The sequence below is a fragment of the Erithacus rubecula genome (assembly GCF_903797595.1).
Source record: "Erithacus rubecula genome assembly, chromosome: 13".
Classification (NCBI taxonomy): domain Eukaryota; kingdom Metazoa; phylum Chordata; class Aves; order Passeriformes; family Muscicapidae; genus Erithacus; species Erithacus rubecula.
The window spans coordinates 18,323,940-18,349,558 of NC_136665.1; the positions used below are offsets into that span (position 1 = coordinate 18,323,940).

At 42.3% G+C, this 25,619-nt stretch overlaps 1 protein-coding gene across 2 annotated transcripts in view; it reads left to right on the forward strand.

The window, feature by feature from the left end:
- CNTN6 (contactin 6) overlaps window positions 1-25,619 on the forward strand; it is a 118,336-nt gene that overhangs the window by 61,184 nt on the left and 31,533 nt on the right. For both annotated transcript variants that reach the window (XM_079317346.1, XM_079317345.1), the window contains exons 5-11: window positions 1,677-1,772; window positions 8,573-8,776; window positions 10,366-10,468; window positions 17,913-18,097; window positions 19,496-19,632; window positions 23,130-23,259; window positions 24,250-24,400. In XM_079317346.1, the coding sequence (XP_079173472.1) occupies window positions 1,677-1,772; window positions 8,573-8,776; window positions 10,366-10,468; window positions 17,913-18,097; window positions 19,496-19,632; window positions 23,130-23,259; window positions 24,250-24,400 (1,006 nt within the window). The remainder of the gene's footprint in view (window positions 1-1,676; window positions 1,773-8,572; window positions 8,777-10,365; window positions 10,469-17,912; window positions 18,098-19,495; window positions 19,633-23,129; window positions 23,260-24,249; window positions 24,401-25,619) is intronic.

Sequence of the window (25,619 nt, forward strand, 5' to 3'; positions counted from 1 at the left end):
ATGAGTAAATAAATCCACAAATTCAGAGACTGGACTAAGTATGAAGCCAACCTCTAATTAATCACATTACACCCATCTATTATTTTGTCTTTTATTTAGTATTACAGGATGGAATTCGTCTAAATAAATGATTTCTTTTTCTATTTTTCTATTTTTTTCTTGTGGTTTTTTTTTTCCCCTTGGACTACCCATAATCCAAGGCAGAGCTGTAGCCAGCAGGCAATTAAAAGAACATCAGAGTTTAAAACCCTTTCCCTGTGTATTGACAGGCCCCATCTATTGTGCTATGACAGCACGAGGAGGTGCTACAGGTGCTTTAATTCAATCCAGCCCCCTCTGAGCAGACAATGTCTTCATAGGAGACCAATATCCAGGAGATGAAGAGGAGGAAAAGAAAAATTAACTGTGTAAAGTTCAGCTAAGGGGGAGAAAATTGATATATTGACATAAATAGCTGAGGCTGTACAGGTAGTAATCGTTATTGCTCTGACCAACGAGGGCTGTTTCTCTCTATTGAACTCTGGCTCAGGTTGGTGTTCAGCTGATGAAAAATGGAGCAATTGTTTGAAACAAGAATCTGCAGCAAGGTAAATAAAATGAGCTTAGGGCAGGCAGTTTACAGCTCTGTGGTATAAAGAGGTTTAAGGGGAAGCTGATATTTATTGCATTAAAGTGTATTTTGAATGTGTTTTGAGCAATCGTTTCCCAAATGGTTCTAAGAAAATGGGAAGGCTTCTCATTAGGATGAGGACTGGATCAAAAAGCAAATAATCTTTTTTTTTAAAGCACATCTATTGTGTCATGTTTTGTAATTGAATTAATAGGAATCAGGCTGATAATTCTTCATTTCAGTGAAACATGGGGAAGCAGCAGATTGAGTGTGGTGTTAGACATGGTGAAAAATAGACATTAAGAGCCATGAAAATCACCTGTGGGAGATGGGCATGGGCAGGAGATTTCCCACTGAAAGTCCCCTCTTCCTCCCCTTTAAAATCAGTGCTATAGCTCACAGCAATTAAAACAGATCCAAGCACTGCAACCAGTTTAGACCAGACCAGAATCTTAAAGAAAACAACATATTTTTATCATCATTTAAACCTACACTCTGTGGGAGTCCTGCTGATCTTTAATTATCACTTGTATATATAGAACACAGCTGTTCCCTATTTCTATAGAAAAGGAAACACTACAAAATGCATTTTTTTTTTCCCTTTCCCCAACTCATGTAGATTAAGCCTTGCAAGTCCCAAAAATATGATGCTGGAAAAAGTTGTGGAATAATAGATTGGCTTTGAAAATAAAACTTGTGAAGACAAATTCCCAGAGTTGAACTGCTGTAGGAATAAATATTTTGTGGATGCCAAAGGACTCAGAATGCTTGGATTGGATGATCAGTAGAACTGCTGTAGGAATAAATATTTTGTGGATGCCAAAGGATTCAGAATGGTTGGACTGGATGATCTGGGAGGTCTTTGGGAGTTCTTTCCCAACCTTAATGATCCTGTAATTCCATGATATTGAGTTGGACGAGCTATTTTTGCACACAATTTCTCAAGGAAGTTAAACTCTGCCGTCCAATGAGCGACTGTTCTTGAGTCAATAGATTGGATAAATTGGGATACAGTTTCAAATCTGATGGGTCATAACCAGACCTTGTTTCCTCCTTCTCCCCCAAGACCTGGAAAACTTCGAGATGAGGCCAAGGAGCCCGGTGTCGGTGCGAGAGGGACAAGGAGTGGTGCTGCTCTGTGGAACTCCCCCCCACCATGGAGGTAGGATGGGCACAGCCTCAGGAGAAGCACAATTCCCTCTGGGATTAGCACTGGAATTTGCTTTGTGCATCCATTTCCTGCGTTTGTAGCAAATTTGGATTTTGTTCCTTCAAAAGATGCTGGGCTCACGGGTTTGTTTTTTTTTTTTTTTAGGGTGGTTTTTATTATTTTGTTTGGGGGTAGAAGCTGTCATTCCTGTTTATCCCAGGGCTTTGGTCCTCATGGAATAACAGAAAAGCAGCCCTTAGTAATTCTTCCTACATCAAAACTACTCCAGGTCTGCATGGAATGGCTCCTTTTCCTTTAGTGATTGCTGCTGCAGTGCCCTCACTTGAATCCTGCATCAGACACTTTGGATTTACCATGAAGGTTTGGCTTCTGCTCTTGAATCCCCAATTTTATTCCTTCCTGATAATCAGAGAATAATTGAGATTGGAAAGGGCTTCTAGGGAGGTGAACTGCCTGATTAAAGCAAGGCCTAAATCAGGTTTCATAGTAATTGTCAGAGGTTCAGATGGGGAATGAAAAGGAGTTTTCTGATTAATTATTTGGGGGGGCTCACTGTAAGACCCTGGAGATTTTCCTTTCTGAAAATTTTACCCAAGCAAAGCAAATATTTATTAATAGAGGGGAAATATCAATGATATAGTTACTAAATTCTCTTGTTCTGGACTTAAAGAATGAGCGGTTCTTGGATGACTCACACCCTGCCTTTGGTCACACATCCACAGGAGCTGCAGTTTTCCTGCTCCCAGAAATCCTCAATCCTTCTTAAAGAAACAGAGTTTTAAGCCAAACTCCCAGGAGAAGGTAAATAGTGATGTGGAAAGAGGATTCAGTATTTCAGAGAGGGAGAAAAACCCATCAATCAATGGGAAGCCCTCCAGTGCTAGAGAGAGGAAGTGTCAGTTCACTGGGTGTTTACAGCCTTATGAAAGGAGGATATAATCAAGGAGACAAAGTGAAACCTGGTCCTTAAGGGCACAAAAGGCTTCAGAGAGTTCCTCAAATGGATCAGTGGGACAGGCAGAAAGACAACACATCCATCCTAGAGCCAGTGAATTGTCTGTTCCCCTCCTGCTGCAGGGTAAAGTTATGATTTGACAAATAGGAAGGAGGAGAAGAAAACATTCAGAACAAATAAATAGTTACCAGGTGAGTTCCCCCCAGATTAATTGAACTGACAAAATGATATCCACGAGCAAAGCCTTTCCCAGAGTGTTCCTGCAGCTGGGGCTGGGAGCTGCTGGGGACAGCCTGGGAAATCCATTCCCTGCTATTGCAAGGAATATTGCTATTACAAGTCCCCAGGGAACAGAGCTTGAGTCCTTTTGTCATCCCTAAGCACCCTGTTTAGGATCCAAAATTATGCACCATGGGCATGGAGTGCATGGTGTGAGCCATGAGAAGTCAGAGACAATTCCAAAATGCCTGGCAAGTCGTTTTTGTTGAAATGGATTGCATATTTAGGTATTTTTTAATTGAAACCCTTGCCTCCACCTCACAATACCTACAGGAGGAAGGATTACAAACTGTGCTTCCAGCTCACATTACAAGAGTTCTGTGCAGCACTATAAATGTGTCAGGAATTAGAGAGATGTCAAGGAATTTGGAAGATAAGCCCTACCAGCAGGGAAAGAGTTGCCTTTCCTGTGATGTAATGACTTGAAGGAGGACAGGAACCCTCTGTACAGCAGCTGTTTGAAGCAGCTGCTATTAATATAGGAAATTTGAAATAGGAAGCACTGGGTAAAACCTCCTGCCAACCTCTAAAAGTCAGGATAACAATAGGAGGAGAGGAATAGAAATAATAGAATGGAAAACAAGGAGGGTTCATTAATTCAGTTCCTCCCATGTAACATCAGGAAGATGGAATGAAGCTGCAGAAGTGTTTCTACCCCCCGTGGTCTCTAGGGAAGTGTCTCACTTCTCTTTCTACCCCTCACTTTGCCAAGTTTATCTGGTCCTGCACCACAGCACTGGAGTTAAAAGTGCTCACAGAAAACTTGGTAGAGCTCCTCAGGACACTCAGCTGCTTATCAGACAGCAGAAGTGTCAGTCCAAGGTCAAAAAATATTTGAAATATTTAAAGCTCAATTGGAATTAAACTTCATTTTCTAATACAGTTAACAAGGAAAGATGTGCTGCTTCTTTTTTCATGTGCTGGTTTAATAACTGAGAGCACTGCTAACCTGTTTTTGTACAAGAGAAAGGAGTGATTCATTTAAATAGAGGACAAAAATATATTAGTCAGCTATAAACCAAAAACAAACAAACAAACCCCACCAAGCAAACAAACAAATGTACAAAAAGGCTTCTCCAGCATATTCGCATCAGCTTTAAACCATCTCAGAGAACAAAAAGAGAATTCCCTGTTGCTGTGAACTAATATTAGGATTGATCAAACACAACCTTGAAAAAAAAAATACCCACCCAAGCTTGTATTTTGGATCAATTAGGACATTAAAAATTACAGTTAACCCACAAAAAAATAAATCACAGCCTGCAATGAGTTTTAAGAGCAAGGCTCTGCAGGTTACCTGAGCCACCCAAACCCTTTATTCCCTCAGGCTGCCCCTGCTCACTCATTTCTGCTCAGGTGTCTGTGTTGTTATTGATGATGCTCATTAGCAGCCCTGGCACAGTTCAGCTCTGCCATCCCTCTGTGGCTGGAGAGGCTCAGCAGGGCAGGTGAGCTGGACTTTCCCCTCAACCTCATCCCATCTCTGCTTCCAGTTCTTTAGGTCAGCCTGTTTCCCCTGTGTAATCAATATACAGGAATGTTTTACTAGTGAAAAAAAAAAAAAAAAAGTGGTTTATAGAGAGCTCTGAGGTAGGGGAAAGCATGGAGGGAGGCAGTTGGAAGAAGCTTTAATTTCTGCAGCTACACATGAGCTTGACCTGCCTGTGCTTAAGAAGCTGCTGCCTAAATGGTAATACTTGACACAAGACTATGGGGTGGACTGTTGCTCATTTATTTCCTTAGAAGTGAAGCTGATCTAAAGCCTGTTTCCTCTGGCTGGCTCCCTGCAGAGCTTTAAGGAAGTTGCTAATCTTGTTAGGAGCAGCAGGATCACTCTGCATTTGCATTTATTTATGTGGAAGAGCTGCCAGGGCTGGGAGTGGGACATTCTGTGTTGACATTGCTGCAGGGAGGCTGAATGAACCCCAAAGCACTCCTAAGGATGTAGGAGCCCTGTAGACCTGCTCTAGGAGGGGGTAAAAATTCCTAATTCTCAGCCAGCAGAAGGCTGGGGAAGGAGGTGGAACATAAAACTGGGTGTGTGCAGAGGATGGGAAGAGATGATCTGTGATTTCTGCATTTTCTATTAAACACTGCACTTGAGAAAGTGCATGATGGGGAAGGGAGGGTTTGAAGTGTCTCTCTCTTTCCAGAACCAGTCACGGGCTGAGAGTCCCTTTTTCTCTGCTCCTGTGAATCTTTAATCCAGTTTTCCCACAGCTCCAGGGGGAGGGAGAGTCCCCTTGCTGAGCCCAGCCTGGGGCTGCTGTGCTCAGATCCCCCAGCATCACTTTGGGTTTGCTTTGGATTTGCTTGGGCTGGGGAAGCACTGAAATGTTCAATTCCCTAAATCAGGGACCAGGAATGATTAGCAGCTGCTCCTCTTTGCCAGCCAAACTCTGAAGGAAAACTCTCAGGGCTGGCAGAGGTGGGAGATGCTCTCCAGCCTGGCCAAGCTCAGGAATTGCCCACCTGGGAGAGGAGGTGGATAAAGCTTTTGGGGTCTCTGGGGTGAGAAGAACACCACAATCACCTCCCTTGGATTAAAAAAAAAAAAACAAATTAACTCACCTTAATATTGCAGCACTTTAAAATAACTCCTGTTCTGCCAGGAAAGTGAGAGCAAAGGGCTTTTGCTCCTATTTTTGCCTCATTCCATGGATCTACTGATCTGATTTATTCCAAGTGACCCAAACCAGCAGATTTCATAACACAGTTCTGAATTTTCTACTCTATTACCTGTTGCTGTAGCAACTTTCCAAGAAAAGATACTGAGTAAGGGAATAGGTTGCTGGTATTATGCCTTAAAAGCACAAAAAAAAAAAAAAAAAGTTCAATCTCCAAAGTTTGGCTCCTTCCTCTTGAGATTTCATCCAACTCCCACTGAAGTCAATTAAAATTAGGGTTTCTACAGAGTTTAGTGGAGCTGGATTAGGCTCTAGGCAAGGATGGCCTGTGGATGGGTGATGATGAACCTGCAGTTAGGAGAGGGGGGGTGTTTATATCCCTCATAGTGGGGGGAAAAGGGATTTAAATATGACTAAGAGAGGCCTGTGTTTGTTCCCAGTTAATGGGAAAATTCATCAATAGTCCCTGAAGCAATGGTGGGGAGCAGACAGGGAGAAACTTCAGAAAATGAAGTCAGCTGGAGCCCCCTGAGAACAGAAATCAGGACAGAAAAGGTCTGGTTCTCTTTTAGTGATTAATTAATTCACAGGTTGACCTCCTGAAGAATGTGTAGCACAAAGTTGTCTTTAATAGAGTTTTATTTTATTCTGTATTATTTCTGAGAAGAATTTTGTCTTTATTCTGAGAATTCAGCTGCATCATCTGGCTGGTGTCTGGGTTTGGTTCTATGCCATAAAATGTTTTAAAGACCCTTCCTGGGAATTCTTTTGGAGTCTTGGCAGGTACAGGGATGCCCTTAGAGGGGGTCAGGCCTTTCTTCAGCTCTGTAATTGCCACCACCAGAACTTTGGCAGAGAAATTCCAAACTGCTTTTCCCCATTACTCATTCTTCAAATTATTTTCAGATTCTGTCCTGGCACGGAAATCTGGGCATCCAAATGTCAGCTTCAAGCCCTCAAAGTGGTTTTATTGCCCAGAGGTGCCTTAGTGAAGGTCTGAGTTAAGAGGAAGGCAAAAATTCCAGCTGGCAGGAAAAGCACATTGGGGTACCAGCCCTCAGTGTTTTGGGAAATCTGGGGAGAGGGAAGATTCAAGGTATTTCTTCCACAGAAATGTGGACAGCATTTAATTGAACATAGATGAAAATACTTACCTTGCAAATCTTCAGTGGTTTCTGTAGAGCCCCCCATCTTGCAGCTTACAGACCTTCAAAAAATGAGTTGAAATCAGAATTTTGCACACTTTGGTCTGCTTGCCCAGACAGCCTGCAGTCAGCAAAACTTGTTCCTGAGACAGGGAAGCAATCAGTGTATCCCTGCAAGACACATCCCAGCATGGCTGCATCCCTTATTTCTGACCCCTCCTGGAGGAAAACCCCTCCATCCTCAGATTTTCTGCAGGAAATAGATGTTAAAACACCTCCAAGTCCATGGGCAGGTAAATGTGCCAAGGTGGGGCTTTAATCTTGTGGGTGAGCACATGGACCTTGTGTAACACTGAGGATTAATTGCTGCATCTCCCAGGTTTTACTGCAGAGCACAGAAAGTTTCACATTATCTGCAGTAAAATGGAGCCTGTTGCAGGATTTAGCCAAGTATAGAAAGTGTCATTGATTGCTCCCTGGAGATGCATCATTTCTAATGAGAGTCCTAAAATGCTGGAAGCTGATAACATAAAACTCCACAAAACTACTGGAGTTTGCAGACTTATTACCATACTGCTCCCAAGCTGGAGCTGAGGGGGGAGAGCAACGTAAATAATCTTTTTGGAATGGGGTTGTTGATGGGGGAAATGTGTAAAAATGAAGCTGTTGGCAGAACACTGCTAGCTTATGAATTATGCATTTAATTAAGAGGAGCTAAACTGGTAGATTTGGAAAGTTCTGATTTACTGTGGCTTGTAAAAGACAAGGTTTGAGTCCTGCTCCTGCTGTTGGGTGTGGAGCAGCTGCAGAGAGGGGATGGCAGGACACCCTGGTGACCCCATGCTGGGGGATCAGCTCTGAACCTGCTCCTCAGTGACCAAGGCCTGGCCCAAAAGTCTTTCCTAAAAACAAGGAGTGTTTTATTATAAGGATTTCTGCTTTTTCCAGGGTGGGTTGATCAAATAAATCAATTTTAAGTTGTTTAGATCTTATAGATCTACATTATGAAGATTTCCATTGAGGAGCACCATGTGGTAAAAGGGAGCAGAAAAGGGACAGGAAGAAGTATGGAAGAGGATGTTTATTATCAAAGGTGCAATAGGATCAAATTTTAAGTTGTCTCCAAAATACTTTTGTGCAGCTCAGCTCATCCCTCCATGAAAAACCAGTTTGTAAACATGGGAATTGTGTACAATAGATTCAGGGGGTGGAAAGAAAGGTTGGATCTGGTAGGGCTGGGAAAGGGAATCAGGCCCTGGGAACAAACACTGAGCTTTGTCTGCACCTGTGTAATCATCACATGATAAATAATGTGATTGTAAAATATAATGATTGTTTGGTAATTGGATATAATTAGTGTTTAATCGTAATAAGAATCATGAGAAAGGATGTAATTGTAATGAGAATCATGAGAAAGGATGTTTGGGGGGTCATGATGAGAATTGGAAGAATTCATGCTTGGATAAGATCAATGTATAGATCTATATATATGATATAGATATGTAAGATCTATATATATGATATAGATATGTATAGAACAATATGAGTTTAATAATTAATATACAGATATATAATGAGAAGGGTATAAAAACACATCCATCTGGAATCCATGTCAGAATCAGATTTGGGTTTGCACCCCTGATTCCCCGAGCTCCTCAATAAAATCCCCTGCACATAACCATCCTGTGACCATGCATTTCTACACTAACACTTTCAAAAATAACTTTATTCATGAACCCTCCCTGGCCTGGAAGGGGTCCCTGACGTGTGTCTGGTGTTTTCCAGCCTTGTCCTACAGCTGGCTCTTCAACAGCAGCACCCTGGATCTGCAGCAGGACAGCCGGCGCTTCGTGTCCCAGGCCACGGGGAACCTGTACCTGGCCAAGGTGGAGCCCTGGGATGTTGGGGATTACACCTGTGCTGTCAGCAGTGCCCAGGCACAGCACCAAGCCCGGGGACCCCCCACTGCCCTCACCCTCCGAGGAGATGGTGAGTCCAGGCACGGCTGGGCTGCCCCAAAAAACCCCCTGTTCCTGCCCCAGGGGATGGGAATTCACCCCACCCGGGGAAAACTCCCCCAGGGAAGGGTGTGCAGCAGGACACAGCCCCACGGTGATGGGGAATTTGGGGTTACCTAAAAACAGAATTAAGGGAAAAAAAATCTGTTATATTTATTGAAGAACCTTCAGGTACATTTAGCCCCCCAGAGGCTGCACCCAAAATGGACCACAGGTTTTCACACTTTTATAAGTTTTCACACTCCCAATTACAGCTCCAGCTAATGAAGTTATTTACAACAAGTTTGCTCCCCCAACTCACTTTTGTTCCCATCTCTGGGCCTGAGGCAGTGAGGTGTCCTTGATTCCAGCCTGGAGAGGAATTGTTGTGTCTGCCCAAAATGGGAGAGCAGCAGCCAGCACTGACTATGGAGTTTGGGGTTATACACTGAAGAACTGCAGGATTACAAACACATGAAAAATATAAAAGTTAACATCCTAAGGCATCAGTGACGTTTGAGCTGTCAGGGACAGGGGTGAGGAGATGAACACACAAAGTTTCAATGTCACTGAACAACAAGAGAATGTCACATGGCACATCAATATTTCCCACCTCGTGCCTGTTTTGAGGTTTAAATCCAACAAATCTTTCTAAATTTTGTCATCTAAGTATAGCTCAAATATCAAATCCAGGGAGCTGCTTCACATCAAGTCACTGAGGTGAGAAACTCCCCTGTACATGTTGAAATACCTACCTGGCAATATTTAAATTAAATGCTCATGGGGAAAAGCTTTTATTTTCTCCCATTCACTCTGGTGGCCTCTGGAGTGGCTCCAGCACTGGCAGCCTCTGAGGCAACAGTGGAAGTTACATTTACAATATTATCCAAATGCCTGCTAAATATAAAACAAAATTGGTTCATTTTCTGTGGGCAAATCAGAAAAATACCTGATTTATGTTCATCCCTATGGTTGGAATGAGTTTCACTGTCAGACACAGAAAAGATATTTAAGAAGTTCAGCTAAAAGTTTCATTTCCTAAATCCGTCCCAAACCTGCTGCAAAATTAAATGCCCTAAATTAATACTGGATTATCTGTGATTTATCAGATGTTCAGACAGATTTTCAAATATGATAATTCCATCTAATTACACCAGCCTTCCTCAAGTCTGCAACTAACATTTGGATTTTTTAAAGAAATTTTAAGAGTTTTGCTAGTAGTTTGGATTTGGGATTTTCTAATTTCCTTGCACATAGGATCAACTGAGAGTGACTAGTGGCAAAAACGTTGCTTGATAAGAGGCGTGAACCCAAAATTATCTCAAAAACCTTAATGCACAGCAGACTTGTAATGTAAAACTTGCATAAAAGTCACACTCTTCAACTCCTAAACCAGGAATGGAGAGGTTCCACTGAATTTTCAGAACTCCACCCAGGAGGTTGAACCTGCTCCATCATGTGCCACTCACTGGGTGGAACGTGGTGCTCTGGTGGGTTCTGCCATCCTTCCTTTCACCCTGAAGCTGTTTTGCAGGAGGAGGTGTGGGCTCAGCTGGGCTCAGCTGTTCTGGTGTCCCACAGGTGTGATGGGGGAGTATGAGCCAAAGATTGAGGTGCGTTTTCCAGAAAGGATCTACGCAGCGAGGGGCTCCTCTGTCAGACTGGAGTGCTTTGCCCTGGGAAAGTAAGAGCTTTGGTTTTGTTCATTGTGGGGTTTAACATTGCTCCTTTCACCTTTGAGTTATTCTGGTTAGAAAGGGATTTGGGATTTTTATGGGTTGTTTTGACCTTGCTTTGATTTCTGTGCCATGTGTTCCCAAGGAAATGAGGCAGGGGGAGGGAATGTGGGAAGAGGGGAGGGGAGGGAAACTGGAACAAAGATTTTCTTTCTAGAGAGTAGTTTTGACTCTGAGATGAGACCTGACTCCAGGTGACAGTGCTCAGTGTAACTGCACACTCCCACATGACAGATACCACAATAGGAATGATTTTTTTTTTGTTTGTTTGTTTGTTTTTTTTTCTTGTGTGACACCATGGAATCACAGACTGGGTTGGGTTGGAAAAGACCTTAAAGCTCATCCAATTCATCAAATTTCAATCCAATTCATCAGATTTCAACTCCTTTGCTCTCAGCAAGAGCACATTCCACTGTCCCCAAGCTGGTCCTGGACAATTCCAGGGATCCAGGGGCAGCCACAGCTACTCTGGGCACTGTGCCCACCCTGACAGGGAGGAATTTCTTCCCAAAATCCCATCTAACCCAACTCTCTGTCAGTTTGAAGCCATTCCCTGTGTCCTGTCCCTCCATCAATTCTCTCTCTCCATCTTTCCTGTGTCCCTTCCAAGGTCACACTGAGCTCACCCCAAAGCTTCTCCTGCCCAGGTGAACAATCCCAGCTGTGCCAGCCTTTCCTCCCAGCAGAGCTGCTCCATCCTCTGCTCATCCTGGAGCCTCCTCTGGGCTCTCATTGCTAAACATCAAGGGTAGGGAATCAGATTGGGTTTGAAGAGCAGTGTGGGATGGATCTCCTCCTGCCTCCAAAGCAATGCTGAGGAGCCCTGGGAAGATCCAGCAGCAGCTCATCCTTCCAAAAATCCATTTTCTTGCATTTTTCTATCTTTTCTTGCTCTGCTGTGGCTGTTCCCAGCTGCAGTGCTGGCTCAGGCAGCTGCTCTGCATTCAGGGAGCAGCTGAGGGACTGAACCACTGTAACCAGCCCACAAACCCCAGTCCTTCCAATGAGCATCATTTTCCCTGGAAAAGCCCAAATAACCCTTAGATTGTTGACCTCTATTTAGCTGAAGTTCACTTTGACAATCCATTTTAAGGCTGTAAGCTTTTAAAGTGTTTAGAGCTTTCCCAGAGGTTAAAAGCCTGACTTGCAGACAGCACAAATTAATCAAATGTTCCTCTGGAACCTATGCTGGCAAGCAGAAAAATAAAGCAAATAAAAAGTTAATAAGATTGAAATGGCCTTGCCTTTCAGATGAGATTTCTATACAAACTAACACTGGAGCTAATTTTTATTAAAGGTATATGCACTTTTTTTGGCCCAAAAGCAGTACCAGACTTTAGCACTCTTGGTAAAGCTGATTTTCTTTCCCAAATACTGTCAAGCTACTTCTCTTTAAATAACTCTTTAATTGTGTGCTAGTCCGTGCAGGCTTTGCATCTCAAGTTGTCATCTCTTATTTCCATCTGTTGCATGGAAAGCATTGAACAATGATAGAGAAAAAACAGGAAATGAGATGTACAAAGCACTGACATCTTAGTGAAGGGATAAAGATGGGTCATGTTGGTGTGATGAACAGATTTTGCCATTTTAAGAGCATTTTAAGGGGAATAAAGGGGACTGAAAGGACATGTGGATAATGAGATCCCTCAGGGAGACCCTTCTATGTAGTGCTTAGCAATGCCTGAGAGGGTTAATGCAGCTTTAATGTAAATTTTCTCCTTCATGTGCAGGCCTGCAGCTGAAATCAGTATTTCCAGACTTCCCTGGAGTTATCCTGCCTAAATACCAGGGATCCAGGGGCCAAAATCCATTTTCCACACACACTGCTGATGTGTTGGAGGTGATGCTTGGGAGCTCTTGCAGGGTGATACTGGAGAATTTCTCAGAATTTCTCCTCTTAAATTTTATTTTCAGCAGTTCAATGTCTTGTACAGAACTATACAAATTTCAATCTGTGGGGTTTTTTTTATTTCCTCCCTAAACAGAGCCTTAAACCACCTTTTCACCAACATACCCATCAGTGAAAAAACTTTATTTCAGAGCCGGCACTTAGATGTGAATAAAGCAAGAGAAACAGATTGCAGGTGAAACATTCTTAACTTATTAGATAAGGCCAGATTTCTAGAGGCATGCAGGTGATTAGTGGCATTGTGAAAAGCTGGAAATTTCCTGCCTCCAACAGTTTACAATTGCAGGCAGAACCACCTGAATGCAGCAGCACCTTCAGCTTCCCAAATTCCACTAAAACCCTGGCCCCTGCTATTGTGTGTTTATGTTAAAATCAATTCAGCCCAGCATTTGTTGAGCTGTACCTCTGATCTGCCACAAGCACTGGTGGTTATTATCTCTCTCAGGTTTCAGAACTGCTTTCCCATTATCCATAATTTTCTATATTCACACTGTTAGGCTGCTGGTACCTGGGCACTGTGAATAACAGAAATCTTTCACGCTGGAGGCAGATCATAGGCAACCTGCTGGGGTTTTGGTCTGCAAAAGTCTTAAATGGAAGTAGTTTTGTGGTATTTAGAGAAATGGCATCTCTTTTTTTTTTCATGTGTGGAACAGCAAATCACACCAATTGGGCCTTGCTCAAAAAAATGGTTCAAACGCAGCTATTCGTGGCTGAGTTTAAAACTGGGTTTAAAATGTCTTAAAGATTCCTTTTTTAACATTGGGGAGCTCAAAATCACCCAAAATGTGCTCCTGTGGGGCAGGAATATTCCACACAGATCTATTGCAAAGATCTTTCTGCACTTCACATTAAAATATCACTAATGGCTTTTTACAATCCAGCCCCAGAAATTTCTCTTGCTCTGAGGAAAACAAGGGGTTAAATAAGAATTTCTCCCTGCAAAGAGGGTTTGGAGGGATGGATCCCAAATGGACAAAGGATCTCAGGCCAGTCCTTGACTTTGAACCTTATTTTATAGAGCAGACACCACAAATGGAGGATTGTGAAAAGCAAATTTGTGCTTGCTGTGATGGAAATAAAAGGTAAAGTGCAGCTCTCTGATGAATCTAAACAGGCAAAAAACTGCACCTTATACTCAATCCTTTGAAGGAAAGAAAACTGAAATATGAAATAGTGGCTCCACTATTTCAAATCCTGCAGGCTGTGGCAGTTTAATAGAAGAGATGAGACTTTGTGTTCTGCACCAATATTCATTATGATGACAGTATTTAATATTATGCCAGGATTAAAAGTCCTGGTTTGGATCAAGCTCTATTAATCATGCCATATATCCAAATTATTGTTCCCTGTCTTTCAGGGGATTGAGCACCATGGAAAGAATTACGTTCAGTTGAGTTACACTGTGCAGCTTTCTGTAGATTTCTCTCAAAATAACTTTTTTTTTTTTTTTTCCCTGTTGTACAAATAAGAATAATCCCTGAAATGAAAACAAGCAAAGTAGTTTCCATGTCTGCTGCACATATTTATTAAACTCTGTCTGTGGTTTATATTTTTCTTCATTCTCTTCTCAAAGAAAGGGAAATAATCAGTTCACAATCCCTGCAGATGGGCTGTTGCCAGCTGAGGTTGTAAAAAGCATATGTGAATAACATAAAACAGGATTTCTTTCACCCCAGAATATTCATTTTTCATGGGAAGATCCCACCTATTTCTCTAAATATATTCACAGAAGGTTTTTTTCTAGCAGCTCTTGGAATAAGTAGCTAATCCCACAGCTCCAAAATAACCATTTTTACTACATTTACATAAAAATCCCAGGCTCCACCTCTGGTACATTCTCAAATTGTTTATGTTGGAGGTTTTAAAGGGTCAGTTACAGATGTGGGGATGACTTTTGGCAGCACAGGTGAAGTTTCCAGCCCCACCCCTGACCAAGACAAGGATTTATCCTTTCAGGGATGAGCACATCTCCTCTCCCTCAGTCCAGGTTGTGCCTCCAGCAGAGTGAGACCCAACACCCTGCAGAAAAACTCTGCTTTCAGGTAATCCATCAGCAGGATCCCAAATTAAATGTTTGAATGATGGTGCTGCCCCTGATTGTCCCAGGTGTCAGCAGTGATGCAGCTCGGGCTCATTTGTCTAACGAGCCAGGGGTTCATTATCCCACATGCAGATTGGATTCCCCTTGGAAGGGCCCCCAGATGCACAGGACAAAAGATGAGGCAAGGTCCCAATGCATCATCTTTGCTGAAAAAGGTGAAGCCTCCCTCGTGGTGTGGCTTCTAATTCTGCAGACAAATTAATTCTGCGCTCGCTGTGACAAGAACTTGTCACCCACCACAAAATATTTCCCATCTCCTTTTCTTTCCCAGTTAGTAACTTATGGTTTTGTGATTCTGCTGCCTGTATGGTGGAATATAAATTAAATTAGTGCTCCTGGATGCTCTGAAGGTTTCAAATAAACTACAGATTTATGTACTAAGACACTCTCATATTTATGCGCTGTTTTCTTATTTGCTCAGGAGAAAGCCAGACTTTGTCCATGAAGTGTAATAAATTTGGCAAGTGCACTCATTGTTTCTTTATGTGTTCCAAAACTTTTTAGGCCCAAGCAGTTATTGTTTTTAATCTGGTTATTGGAAGGGATTGAATGGCAGAAGACCCTTGAGAGGCAGGGCCACCCTACATGGACAGGCATATTCCAAGGAATATGAACATACAAAACAATCCCACAAAAATTCACAAGGCTGCCTTTATTGGACTGGCTTTTATGCAGAATTACCTATATCTAAAGGAAAGTTTCACTCCTTAAAGCATCAACTTCTAAATAGATGATTTGTTCCAAAACCCAATTTAATCACTGGTTTTATTTTTTTTTTTTTTTAACATTGAAAGATTTCACATGGCCTGAGTAAGAGATTTGGTTATAAAATGGATGCTATCAGCAGAAAAACGTGAAACCAGCCAAAAAACACCTGTTTTCTGCAAAACACAGTGACTAAAGATGCTGGGAATTCTATAGCAATGAGATATCAATGAAGAAAAGCAGATATTCTCTAGGAAGGTCCATCCCTTGGCTGAGTTATGGGTCCTCCCAGATTCTGCTCCTTTCCCTGCAGCTCAGGTGGAGCTGCTGTCCTGACACAGGAATTTGTTTCCTGATTTAACCCAGGCTCCCTGGCAGGAGAACAAAGGGCTGTTAACTCTTTATTGCCTTTAACCACAGCAAAGCTGCTGAACTCTGAGGTTTCTCTGTCCTCCTGCTCAGCTGACATCAGGAGTGAGTTTCAAGCACCCCCATGTTTGCCCAAAAATGAGCTGATCTTGCCTTGAAACTTCCCCAAGGACGTGATTACAAGTGGAGAAGGAGAAAGGGGAGAAGTTTATGAGTTTTCTGCTCAAACTTTGGCCCAGCTGACAGGAGGGGATTTTTCCCACCGAGCTCTGCCTCTGGCCTTGGTGTCAGCACAGAATTCCCTTGTCCATGAACAGCCAACACTGAGAGAAAACAAATGTCTGAGAGCATAGGAAACATGGAGATGAAGCTCTTTCAGGTGGCAGAATGCATCTAATTATTGCTTCCTTCTCCCATATGGCCATTAGTTCCCTTCAATCCCTTTGCTATTAAAAAAAAAAGAAAAATTAAATCCAGAAGAGATTTAAAGCAAGCAGTGAAATGCTGCTGGCATTCTGCAGGCTGCTGTTGCACAGTTGCTGCTCACCCAGTGTTGAATATGCAGGAGGATTTGGGATTTGAAGAGGCAGCCTTGCTCTGTTTCCTGTGGATCAATCCCAAACCAGGCTGGGAAGTTCCCCTGGCTGTTTTCCTGCCTGGAGCACAGCAGAGAGCCAGACTCAGGCTGCACTAGAGCTGTGCTCCTTTTAAACAGCTGGAAATACTGCTTAAAAAAAAACCTGAATAAACAACTGAATAAAGAACTGAATAAACAACTGAATAAACACTCAATAAATAACTGAATAAATAGCTGAAACAAACCTCCTGTGGAGAAATCCTGCAGGAATGCTGGAGTGCAGGATTAGTCTGGAGGAAAGAATTCTGCCTCCAAACACCTGAAGGGAGCTTGAGCCAGGTGGGAATGGGCTCTTCTGACAGGAAAAATGCCTCAAGCTGCACCAGGAGGGGTTTGGGTTGGATTTTAAGAAAAAATTGGTTCATTGAAAAGGAGGAGAAACGTTGGGAAGGGCTGCCCAGGGAAGTCAAAGTGGGAAAAATAGAATAAAATCTCAGTTTTGCTTTGCAGCCCTTTCACTGGTTAACAGTATCTGACATGCCCCAGCCACTCCCATTTGTAGGAAATTGTTCAGAGAACTCACATTTCTCCCAAATCCTGGTTTTTCTAGCTAAGAGGGGAGCTGTGAACATCACAGACACATGGATTCAAAATGCAGAAATCAGGCCCAAGCTTCCTGAATTATTAAGAAATTAATCCATTCTGTGTTTGTGACTTGATTTCTTTGTTCAATAAACAAGGACTTGAACTTAAATAATTTAAGGTGTGAGAAGTTACAGTCTCTGCTAAAAAGGAATAAATCCTTCCTTGGAGACTGGAAACAAGGACTTGCAATTTCCATGAAAGTTCTGTTTTCAGTTGCTGTGGATGTTACTTCTCAGCACTTTGCAAAAACCTCTGTGAAAAGCTCCAAACTGAATTTGTTAGAAAAAGCAACTTACTTCAGTTTAGAGAAACAACAAACAACTGTGAAATCGATGACTATTAATATTTCAAAGTGTTTTGGTGACATAATAGATCATGAAAGTGAAGCTTCTATGGTTTGTGATATTACCAGAAATCCAAGATGTATTTATAGCTGCCTCCACACTTCACTGTTTTGTGTTGTAAGGGATAAATTGATCCAAATATAAATGAAAATGATAGAAAGCTTCAAAAACATGAAAAAAGAAATATTCCTTTTGTTGTCCCTATCTCCTTCCAGCCTCAATGTTTTGTTCTTTCCTTACTCAATTCTCTGTCTGCTCTCTTGTACCTTGACTCCCATTTTTTATATTTAGATTTATTGGTATTTTTAGATCTTTTGAAATCTTGGCCAATATTTCCTATTTTGGGGTATGAAAATACCTTTAGTGCAACAGGAAATTTGTTTGCTGGGAGAACCAGTCAATAATTCAGCACCTCTGTGGTGTTTATTTGGACTTGCAAAGTCATTGCTTCAGTGTCACAGAGTTTAAAATCAAGTTTGAGCCCCAAGGAAGAAAAAGGCAAATTAACCTAAGGGAAAAATCATAGAATTGACTGAGGATTTCATCCCACATTGCACCTGTGCTCCTAAATAAATTGGACATGCTATAAAATCTCAGTCTTATATGAACCTCTGTATGTCATGCTTAGAAATTATTTCTTTTTAAAAAATAATGCTACTCTCAAGAAAGGATTTTCCATTCTTTTTCCTCTACTGTAACCAATGCTGTCTCTTTTTCTCCAATAAATACAATTCTTTAGTCCTGTCCCAAGCATTAGCTGGAAGAGATCTGATGGAACCTCCTTGCCAAAGAAAATCCAACCCAACAGGAGCAGAGGAGTTCTTGAAATCCCCAATGTTGAGCAGGAAGATGAAGGTTCCTACGAGTGCATGGCAGGGAACACTCGAGGAATTAACATTGCAAGAGGTCACTTGTTTGTCTATGGTAAGCAGATGAATTGAATATTGATTTTTAATGGAGAGCAGGATGATGTTCAGCTGTATTGGGAAGATGGAATCTCTCAGCCCCTTCCTGGAGGTAGAAAGTTCAGCCGGGGCTCTACAGCAAATAAAGATATTTACATCAGTGAAGCTGATTTCCTCTGTTCCAATAAAAAGATGAGGATAAAGCAGAAGGAGCTCATCCCATTCCTGCCTCTCCTTCCAGCTTGGCTAAAAGTGGAGAATAATCTGGGAATTCTCCCTCTCCTCATCCCTTCCCTGCAGCCCCAGGCTCAGGATGGTCCCCATAGCCAGGGTGAATTATGGCTCTTTAGTGGAATTGTTAACACCCAGGGAAAGCAACACTTTTTGACAGCAATAAGAGGAGAGATCTTTTCTTTGCCTCATAAATCTTTCAAAGGAGAAAGCAAAAAAAAAAAAAAAAAAAAGAAAAAAAAAGAAACATAACAGTGAGGAGAAAAAAAAAAAAATCACAGCAAGCGAGACTGAGCCTCCAGTTAACATCTGTTGAGAAGACTCTGGCAAGTATTTTCCTTTTTTTTTAAGTAAATCTCTTCTAATGAAGAGATGCAGGCTTTGCTGATAAGCTACCAGGCTCCTGCAGCCATGGCTAATATCAAGATATATGCCAGGAATAGAACAGTCTGCTGCTGGTTTAAATATTTCATTATTTCCTTGCTTTCAGGGGGTAGTTTTTGCTCTCATTGCTCACTATTTTTTTTTTTTTCCACCATGCCAATCAAGCAGTTCCATTAAAATGAAGTTCAGTAGATTACCTGGCTGTGATTGATAACAGCACAGGCAATTATAAAATTATGATCAGTTAATTCAATCTAAAACAATGTGCTTATTAACTGTGCTTTGTACATTAATTAAGAGCTGTTCATAGTGCAATGTACAAACAGCCTTGGCATGAGGATTTTTTTGTCATATTAGGAGCATGCTGGTGAATTATCTCTGTAATTGATTTCTTCTTGCTCCTTTTCTCTTCTCTGGGGATTTTCTTTTGGAGGAAGGTTGTCTCCAAAAATTAGGGATTCATTCCTGGACTCTGCTTTTTCTTTAGAGGAAGGCTTTGCAGAAATTGAGTGTCCTGCTGCTTTTCTGAATTTCAGGCATCTGAAATCATCATTTCTGCACATTTTGGCCACAAAAATGGATTAAATCTCAACCAGACTCCCTACCCATGAACCATTTGATTTGTCCCAAAGTTCCATGCCAGGGAATTGTTGTACAGAATTCACTTACAGTATTTAATTATACAATAAAAAATGTGTTGGACAGATATTAATTAGCCCTGCTCAGATCATTAATTAGTGGCAGCATACCTTAAGCAAAATCACTTTTCTCCTGCTTAAAATGTTTTGCATATTCTTTTCAGCACCCCCTGAATGGGATAAAAAAATCCAAAATGCCTTTCTGTCTCTCTATGACAGTTTATTTTGGGAATGTAAGGCAAGAGGAAAACCAAGCCCTTCCTACAGCTGGTTAAAAAATGGCCAGCCCCTCATATCAGAGGTAAGATTCCTGTCTCCTTTGATTCCTTCCTCATCTTTTTGTTGTTTTTTTAATTTTTTTTTCATTATTTAGTCTTTATATTAACTTCACAATATATTAATTAAGTTTCAAAAAAATAGGTACAGATTAATATATAAAAATAATTATAATAGCATGAGCTCTGCAACACAGAGCCTCAGTTCTTGGATTTCATCATTAATGGAAATGTATGAAATTGGAGTTTAGAGAGAGAGAAAACCACCAATTTCTTCAGGTGGATTATCTAATTGTTACAAGATATGGTTGTAGGTATAGCAGGGCTTAAAATATGAATTATAATTGGTGAAAGAAACACTAAATACATTTGTAGACATAATCTGCAGTTTGGGGAACTGGTAGGATGCCATAGGCCTGGAAGAGGAGTCCAGAGCTGGAATTGGAAAATTCTCAGCATTGAATTGCATTTTCCTTCTGTTTCTGTTTCAAATCAGCAGCTGGGTGGGTCTCTGTGCAGAGTGGCTGCTCTGCTGATGAATTAATCCTTTACCTTAATTAATCAGTCAGCTCTGAAAATCAGCTAATTTTCAGGGTACCATTTTCTGGGTTTTGTAGAAGGACAATCCAAAGAAAGGCATGTAAAGGTAAAAGGAGGAGCTGGATGAGTGCAAAGTGTCACTTGAAAGGACCAAGTGGAAAGGAAGTGGCTTGCTAAATCCAAGTTTTCTGTGGTTTTTTGTTTTGTTTTGTTTTGTTTTTTTTTTTAATGGAGCATCCATCCAGTATCTCTGGGGCACATGGAAGCTCATCTGTGAGGCATTTTCACTTGGATGGAAAAAAAAAATTATACTGTGATTAATTCCTGCCTAGCAAGAGCACATACAGGAGAATTTGAAAAACATATGGGCTAAATTAGCACCTGCTGGGCTGCAGAACCAGCATTTATTTGATTTAGCTGTACTTATTTAAAGTAGTTGGAGTGGGCTCCAATCTTCCATATAATTTTCTGCTGGATCAGTCCTAAACAGACCCAACCTCCATCTGAGGAAAATAGCCAGAATTTACCTGGACTGCAATTTTTCTGAACCTGCTCATTGTGGTCATTGTCACCTTTTTTCTGAGCAAGATCATCTTGTTTCTGTCTCTTGGAAAGCAGCAATATTTAGAGTCTGTCACTCTTGGATTGCACTGTTTCAATAAAGAGGAATGAAACACTTGACAGACACATTTTCAAGCAGCATTTTCACAGTACTTAGAGTGTGCTGTAAATGCAATTCTTCAGGCAACAAAGTGCTGGATGTTATTGCTCAATGGACAGAATGGACACTCTGGAGGGGAAAGTACAAGGGAGATGTAATAAAATATTCAGTTTGTCGCAGCGCCCTGCATGTTGGAGTTCTCCCAGGAAGAAAAACATCCAGATGCTTTTCACCCTGGGGCTGATTCTGATTGTCTCCTCTTTGTCAAAGCTCTGTGCTGCCCACCTGGCTGGCCATCCCAGCACTCTCCCTGCTCCTGTACACCGTGTGCTTTATTCTTCCCTTTGTCTGCACAGCTCAAAAGGGCTGGCAGAGAACAGTGGGGGATTTGGGATAAGGAGGGAACACGAGCCTTGCTTCAGAGAGGGGTTTTGTATTCAAAGGATGTTTGTAAAAATAGAATGCATTGGGAGGATAGCAAACAGCCTGGAGGTAAAACTAAGTATGCAAAAGATATCTGTAGTGAGAGCCTCGAAAAAAAAAAATAAATTATCAGTGGCTAAGTAATGTAATGTTGTTAATTAGTTTGCCACACAGCAGCCTTGCAGCCCCAGGCTGTGCTCTCATCACATTTCCAAGCTAAACAAGCTTGGGCTGGGTCAATTCGTGCTTGGGAGACCTCCAAGGAAAAGCTGGGCTGTTGGAAAAGACACCCAGGATGTGTGTGCTGACCCCAGAGCCCCCTGAGCCCGGGGCTGGTCCCAGCAGGAAAGGGGGGATTGTGCCCCTCTCAGGTGAGAGCCACCTGCAGAGCTGCCCCTGCACAGGAGGAGCTGGAGCTGCTGCAGAGCCCAGAGGAGGCTCCAGGATGAGCAGAGGATGGAGCAGCTCTGCTGGGAGGAAAGGCTGGCACAGCTGGGATTGTTCACCTGGGCAGGAGAAGCTTTGGGGTGAGCTCAGTGTGACCTTGGAAGGGACACAGGAAAGATGGAGAGAGAGAATTGATGGAGGGACAGGACACAGGGAATGGCTTCAAACTGACAGAGAGTTGGGTTAGATGGGATTTTGGGCAGGAATTGTTCCCTGTCAGGGTGGGCAGCCCTGGCACAGATGCCCAGTGCAGCTCTGGCTGCCCCTGGATCCCTGGAATGTCCCAGGCCAGGCTGGAACACCCTGGGACAGTGGGAGATGTCCCTCCCATGACATGGATGGAAGGAGATGAGCTTTAAAATCCCTCCAACCCAACCCATTCTAAGATTCTCTGACAAATGTTTAGCACTCCACAAACACATTTGAGATGCTTGTGGCAGTTCATCAAACCCTGGAGTGCATCCCCTGGCTGTGCACTCCAAACTCTTCCACTGCTGCTCCAGGGCCAGGAGAGCCAGGCTGAACGAGCAGCAGCATCCTCCCAGTGATATCTGTTGTTCAAGCTTGCACTTGGTGATGGGATTTATATTCCCCGTGGGTATCTTCCAAACTCATCTGTTTGGGGGAATGTGTTTTTTTCTCCTCCTCAGTGCTTCACTTTGCAGTGCAGCTATTATTGTCTCCAGAGGGTAGTAATTGTAAAATCACAAGATATTTAGCTTTAAGTTATGATTGCAGCATGAAACAGGCTTTTTTTTCTGCTTTCCAAAGCAGAGCAAGCAAAACTTCTTTTAATACACCAAATTCCAAGCTCTGGTCCAAATATACCCACTGTGCAGCTTCCTCTATTTCAGCAGAATTGCTGAAGAAAGTTGGTGTGTTTAGAAATCCAGGCTTGGAGGAGAACTCTCTGCCTGTGCTCTGAGCAGCTGCCTGGGGTTTTCCAAATGGAATTTAAGTGTTGGCTTTCAATGGAGCTTTTCCTCATTTTTCTGGGACTCAGGGTGTGATGATGTTTGAACTGTTCCTGTTATTGGAGCACCTCTGTCTCCTGTGGAGCTTTTCTGATCAGCTGGGGTTATCAGCACCAGATTTATCTGATGGGATGATGGAGTGATGTTGCAGCAGCCAGGGATGAGGGGCTGCCTGTCAGGATGCAGGTGGAAGATGCTCAAGGCTCCCAGTGGAAAACCTGGACAAACTTGCCCAAAGCCACTACTGCAACATGTCTGGATTTCCTGAAAAGCTGGAAGGGCTCAGAAATAACATCACCACCAGACAGGGAGATGCACATCCCATTTCTGATGTGTCCATCCCCATTTCTTCCCCAAGAAAACAACATTTCTGCTTCTGAATCCTGATCAGGTCCATCAGTTTGATACGAAAAAAAACCCCTTTTATTTGTTCACTCATTGGCTCTGACAATATTTTTCCTTGTTTTTCTCTTATCAGGAAAGAATTCAAATAGAAAATGGGACTCTCCTCATCCCCATGCTGAATCTGTCAGACTCAGGCCTCTATCAGTGCGTGGCAGAAAATAAATATGACACCATTTATGCCAATGCTGAGCTGAGGGTGATCGGTGAGTAAATGTCACTAAAATGTGCAGGTACCAGTAAAAAGAACACTCATGGAAAAAAAAATTGAATTTAAGAAAAGAGAAGATGAAACCTGGCAGTTCAGACCTGATATTTCTTTGCTTTTCATCCACATGGAAATGTGGCTTTTTTAGTTTAATTTCATGGCTTGTTTGGGGAAAGAATCTAATTCAAGTGTGATCTTTTTTTATTATCACATATACACCTGTTTAATGAATGCTGTTTCTTGCTCAATTTGAGTTATTAATAATTATTCTGCAGGTTTTTAAAGTTATTTCAGAAAGCAGGGGAAAGAGTTTGAGATATAAACAAAGAGCATATGGCAAATATGGACATAAACAAATAGCATGGAATAAGAATCTCATTAATGATAACCAGAGATGAACATGAATGGAATTTGCTCTTATATTATAAAAGTATTCTGTTCTAGACTTTAAAATGTAAAGTTTGCTCAACAGCCAAATATCAGTGAAACCAGTAAAACACAGACTTCAGGAGCACCCAATGTCTTGCGTTTTCTCCTTCTTCAAGGGTGAATTTTCACATAAGCTGCTGGAAAAATAAATTATTTTCAGAAAACAGGGTAGATCTATGAAAGAAAGGCAGAGAAGAACTGTGCTTGTGACAGAATACTCCCTGCAGGGGAATATATGTGGCTGGAGTGTGAAATTTATCCTGCTCAGGAATCTTGTCTTCCAGCAGGGATAGACCAGTTCTCCCAGTCTCCAGATTTCTTCAGGAAAATTTGTCAGGGCACACAGTTCTAGGCAGAGAGAAACAGAAGCTAGACAGTTCTAGCTTTAGAAACAGAATTAGAATTCTTTGGTGCTTAGAAACAGTTTTAATGTTGGATTTGGATTTACTTTGGCAGAAATCTAAAAAGCAAAACAATTATCGGAGTCTCTGCCTGAACTCAAAGAGAAGAATTTGGCAAGTTCATTTAGTAACGTCTCTTTTTCCTTCTCTCTTTTCAGCTGCAGCCCCTGACTTTTCCAGGAATCCTGTGAAGAAGCTGTCTGTTGTTCAAGTTGGAGGGGAAGTTACAATTTCTTGCAAACCCAGTGCTTCTCCCAGAGCTGTTGTTTCCTGGAGAAAGGGCTCAGAGGTTTTGCACCAGGACAAAAGGTACAGGCAGCAACCAGCAGTGGGGCAGCTGAATTTCCTCTGTTTTAACATCATTTAAAGCTCATTGAAGCACAGCTGGCTCAGGATTGCTCCTGGCAGCTCAGTGATGGAATGCCAGAGGCCTCTTTGTGTTCAGAGGGGCTGTGGAGCTCTGGGGGTGCAGAGCAGGGTGGGCAAGGAGTGGATCCATCCACACATTCATCATCACTTAATTCCCAGCCAGAACAGAGCTGGGGGAACCAGCCCCACGGGGAGAAAGCCCTGGAGGCCCAGGGAGGCAGGATGTGCCCCCAGGCTGAGGCAAAATTGCTGTGCAGGGTGTAAAATAACCCCCAGCAGCATCAGCCTCCCTGGCCTGCTGCTCCCGTTTCACTGGCCAGCAGTGACACCAGCTCAAGGCAGGGTTTGGTGAAGATGAGTTCCTCATTTCTGAGCTGCCAGGAACCATCTCCATTATGGCATTTCAATGCCCTCAGGCACAGGGTGGGGTGGATACTGGTGAAAGGAGCAGCTTGGATTTTCTCAGGCTGCCCAAAGGCGATTCTGAGCTGGCTCAAGCAGATCTTGGCGGAGTTTGATTTCACTAAAGTGCAAATCTCAGTGGAACCTCCAAATGTGTCTATTGAGGCAGGATGCAGAAAATGCAGCAACATGGCTTCTTCAGAGAGACAAGAAGCAAAAGCAAAAAGGAGCAACTACATTTTTATAGACTAGATCGTGGAACTGAGGGTAAACTTGATTTCGTTGCTGCAAGGAAGGTGACACCCTTTGTCACATCTCTCAGACACCCTGCAGGTGCTAATCATTTGTTATTAATTCTTTCTCTCCTATTTTCCTTTGTGCAGTCTGATAAAATCCTGGCTTTCACCAGTGTGCACAGGGTGGGATTTTTGGGGTGGACAATCCCCTTGGAGTTGGACTCCATGATCCTTCTGGGTCCCTTCCAGCCCAGGTTTTTCCATCATTCTAAAATCCCACACTAATGGCAATTCAGTGGTGGAATATTGAAGTCTTACTGAGAGAAATGAGGGATATTGTATGCAACAAACAGCCCTGAGGATATTTCCATACAGAAATGGAGACAGATGGATGAAATGGGCAGCAGTGTCTTCAGAAATGCTGAGAATGTCTGAGAGTCTTTCTCAGCATCTTTCAGTTCACAAATATAACAGCAACCCTCTTTTGTCACATTCTGTTGTCAGCCTTTGAAATCTAAAAT